The 3,966-nt window shown below is 68.0% G+C and overlaps 1 protein-coding gene across 1 annotated transcript in view; it reads left to right on the top strand.

Annotated features, from left to right (window-relative positions):
- The window catches only part of RXRA (retinoid X receptor, alpha), a 15,880-nt gene that overhangs the window by 1,332 nt on the left and 10,582 nt on the right, over positions 1-3,966 (top strand). Inside the window, exons 3-4 of the mRNA XM_014544216.1 lie at positions 43-721; positions 2,020-2,155. Coding sequence (XP_014399702.1) covers positions 43-721; positions 2,020-2,155 — 815 coding nt within the window. The remainder of the gene's footprint in view (positions 1-42; positions 722-2,019; positions 2,156-3,966) is intronic.

The raw sequence follows: 3,966 nt of genomic DNA, 5'->3' as shown, positions 1-3,966 counted from the left end.
TGCTGGGCGCCGGGGTCAGGCTGTGCTCTGTTCCCCCTGCAGCCCTGGCGGGGCGACCCCAGCTCCGGGGCCTGGAGCAGAGGGCTCCAGCCGCTGGCCTCTCGGCCTTGGATTGTGGGCCCGGCTTATTGACATTTTCCGGGGGCGGGGCCGGCAGGGAGCACGAAGGTCACTCCTCTGAAGCCCCTGAAAGGCCAGGCGGTGCAGCCAGGCCTGGGTCTGGGCCCTCAGTCCTGGCTCGCATGTGGCCTCCTCTCACTCCTGGCTGTCCGTGGCCTGTTTCCCCATCGGTAGGTTTGGTGACCCCTGCGCTCAGTCACTCTCTCCAGAGGGTGGGCGCCCTGGGGTTGGGGTCTCGCCGTCTGTCCCCTTCTTCATGGTGGCTGTTCCGAGGCCCAGGCGTGGCTGGCCTGTGTCCCTCTCCTTCCCACTGCCTCCCGACTGCCCTCTTGTGGCTGCTGCAGTTTTTTCCAATTTCTTTCTTTTCTTGTTTTCAGCTCCTCCTCAGCCCCAGTTGTTCTCGTTCAGAAATCGAAACCTCAGCGGGGCCATGGTGTCCACTGGGATTCCTCCCTGAGGCTGCAGGCGCGGGGCACGGTGATGCGGGCGGGGCCGGCTCCTGCCGTGTGCGTACTTCCCGCGAGGGCCGGGGGAGCTCAGGGGCTCCGGTGCTGAGCTGGGGGCCGACCGGGGCCTTCCTGGTCAGTGCATGTTTCATGTAGTGCGTGGACCGCCCTTCCTTGTGCAGGTGGAGGAACTGAGGCCAGGAGGTCGGGGCTTGTCCGAGCGCATGTGGGGCTGAGTCGGCCTCAGGCTCCCTCAGGACTGATATCTTTAGGCCCCTGGGGTGGCGTGTGCCCGGCCAATTGCCCTGGGTGCCCAGTGCAGTCAGGGAGGGCTTGCTGGAGGTGGTGGGACACAGTGATGCTCCTGAAGGATGGGGATCGGGCCAGGATGAGCGTGAGGTGGGCAGTGGATTGGGTTGGAGCCTGGCCAGGTGCTGGGCACCCGTGTGCCAGGGGGGAGGTGGGCACCCTGGCGTGAGCCCGAGGCTGCAGCACAGACAGGCTTGGAGCGTGGCCGAGGTCTCTGACTCACTGAGCCCACCACGCCTGGTGCCGGGCCCACAGCCGTGAGCTGTGGGTACCCTTCTGTTGAAAGTGAGCGTCACATAGCCACGCAGGGGGGGCACCGCCCCAGCCTTGGGCATCGGGCAAGGCTCGGGGCGGGAGGTGGCCAGGCCGGTGCCTGAAGAAGGGGTGTCAGGCAGGCCGCTTGCCCAGCCCGAGGGTGTCGGGAGATGTGGCACAGGGCGGGGCACGGAGCCATCCTGCGCCCAGAGGGTGACCCTCCACAGGTCCCTGGGCCTGTCCAGCTGTCCCCCTTGGGCCTGGGTGTCCTCACCCTCCAGCTTCCTGTCCCCTCGAGGCCCCGTGTCACCCAGTGGAGCTGCAGTTGGCAGGGAGACCCCCCCCCAGCCCCGTCTGACCCGCCAGCGCCTGGGTCTCGTCCCGAGCAGCTGTCAGGGGCGCCTTCTGTGTACGGGGCTGTCCCACACCTGGCAGACGGGTGCCAGCCCAGGGCTGCGTCCCTCCGGCCTCCGCGCTCTGGTCTGAGCCCTGGGTGTGTCGGGAGGCGGTGTGGGCCCTCGAAGCCGGGCTTACGGGCCGGTCAGTGCCTGGCCCCGCCAGGCCCAGCGCCCTCGGCCTCCTCCCGGGTTTCGGTCAGAACGTGCAGCAGAGCCCTCGTGCCCGGGCTCACAGAGCGGAGCTGCCCCGCCGGCCGTGCAGGGTGTTTGAGAGCCAGGTGGGCGCTTCCCCGGGCATGTGGCTCCCCGTGAGGCGGTGGCTTGTCCTGTTTCCTGGTGCCAGCGGGGCACAGTCCGCAGCCGTCCTCGGGAGAGTGACGCGTGACCCCCTGTGGCCTCAGTGCTGTCCCTGCAGGGCGCTCCAGGGTCTCCCAGGACGAGTGGCCCAGAGGGGCCGGGAGGCATGCCCCCCCCCCCAATCTGTCCTGCAGCCCCGAGCCGGGCGCTAGGCACGGCCCAGCCCCTGGAATGGCCCCGACACAGCTCCTCTCCTCTGCTGTTCTGGGCAAAGTGCTGCAGGAGGACTCCCTGGTGGTGGTGGCGCTGTTGGCCACACAACTCAGGGCAGTGTGGTCACCCAGGGGAATGGGCGCCAGGCGTGCCAACCCACTGTGCCCGTGGCCAGGAGCTTATAGGAGCTGAGCTGCACCCTCAGGCCCAGGGGCTGGTGGGAGGGGCAGCTCGGGGCTGGCACTGGTTGGGTGACCCCAGGGAGAACCCAGGGGGTCAAGCTCCGGGCGGACGGACCTACCTCTTTGGCTAGCGAGGTGCTGCCGAGCACAGCACCGTGGGGCAGTGGCGGACTGAGTATGAGCAGCCGCCAGTGGCATGTTCCCTAGCATGTGGGGGCGGGGCGGGGCGGGGCGGAGGCCCAGGTGGAAATGCCCCTCGGCCAGCCCCCCACAGCTGAGCCCCTGCCTGTCGCTGGAGCGTGGGGTGCAGGGCTGGGGGCGCCTGGTCTGATGGGGGAGGCAGGCCCAGGCGTGGGGTTCCCAGTCTGAGGGGGGAGGCTGGCCTCCTGCTTCCTCCTCCAGGAAGGCCTCTCCCTGCTTCCTTCCTCCCGACCTTCGCTTCCTGTGCCCCCTCTGCGGACTCTGAGGGCTGAGGGACCGGGGTGCGGAAGGGGCAGTGTCTGATATATGTACATGTGTACATGTGTGTACATGTGTGTGCACGCACAGGCACGCGTGGCCCCACACATTTCTCCTGTAGAGGAAGAGCCGGCTGGGTCAGGTGCCTCCCTGTCAACCTTGGGCAAGTGACTGCTCCTCTGGGCCTCGGGGTGCCCTGCGGGCGGCGAGGCCATCGGCAAGGGGCCCCCAGTGCTTGCCCTGGGAGCGCGTCAGGTGGCAGCACGGTGCCTGGTGGGGCTGTGTGCATGTTTGTGTGTGTGTCCTGTGTGTGCATGTGTGTGTGCACTGTGTGTCCTGTGTGTCCATGTGTGCGCGCGTGTGTCCGTGTGTGTGTCCTGTGTGTGCATGTGCGCGCGCATGTGTGCATGTGTGTGTCCTGTGTGTGCGTGTGCGCGCACGCGTTGTGTGATAACTCAGTGCAGACTGTGTCCTGGGTCACGTCCCTCAGCTGAAGGCGGTCCGGTCCCTCCGGGCTCAGGACCCCGAGTTCGCTGTGCACCGGCAGCGCCCCCTCGGGTCTCGGTGCCTGGCCCTTAGGAGAGCGGGTTGGGCCAGAGCCTTCGGTGAAATCCAGTCCTGCCTCCCGGGGATCACGTAAGGGACAGACGGTCCCAGCTGGCAGCGCCCACAGCGCTCACAGCAGAGGAGGCAGCAGGGCAGTGCCCGCCAACCTGGACGCCCCTTCCCACACGCTCGCCCTCACGTCAGCAGGTCTCCTGATGTTGGGGACCCTGCCTGTGTTGGGGTGAGCCCCCCTCTGGCCTTTGGCTGCTGGTGGAGGAGATTCCCAGGCTCCTCTGCCCACTGTGCTCAGACCCCGTCTTCCCAGACGCCTCCCGCCCGAGGTTCCTGGCACCGGCGGGAACGCCGGTCAAACAGGACCCCACCTGGGGGGGCCTCCTCCCTCTCCGGCCCCCGCCGCGGCCTGTAAATACCGCAGCCTTTGTGAGGGCGCTGCTCAAGAGCTGCGGGCCCTGCAGCTTCTCAGTGCCTCACGAAGTCCCGGCTAATTACCCCCCCACGCCCCCCTTGGATCCCGCCCGAGGTTCCTGGCACCGGCGGGAACGCCGGTCAAACAGGACCCCACCTGGGGGGGCCTCCTCCCTCTCCGGCCCCCGCCGCGGCCTGTAAATACCGCAGCCTTTGTGAGGGCGCTGCTCAAGAGCTGCGGGCCCTGCAGCTTCTCAGTGCCTCACGAAGTCCCGGCTAATTACCCCCCCACGCCCCCCTTGGAGGGTGCAGGGA

This window comes from Myotis brandtii, unplaced genomic scaffold (assembly GCF_000412655.1).
Source record: "Myotis brandtii unplaced genomic scaffold, ASM41265v1 scaffold357, whole genome shotgun sequence".
NCBI classification, from domain to species: Eukaryota; Metazoa; Chordata; class Mammalia; order Chiroptera; family Vespertilionidae; genus Myotis; species Myotis brandtii.
Note: the sequence above shows the minus strand (reverse complement) of the source record. Positions and strands in the feature narration are given on the sequence as shown.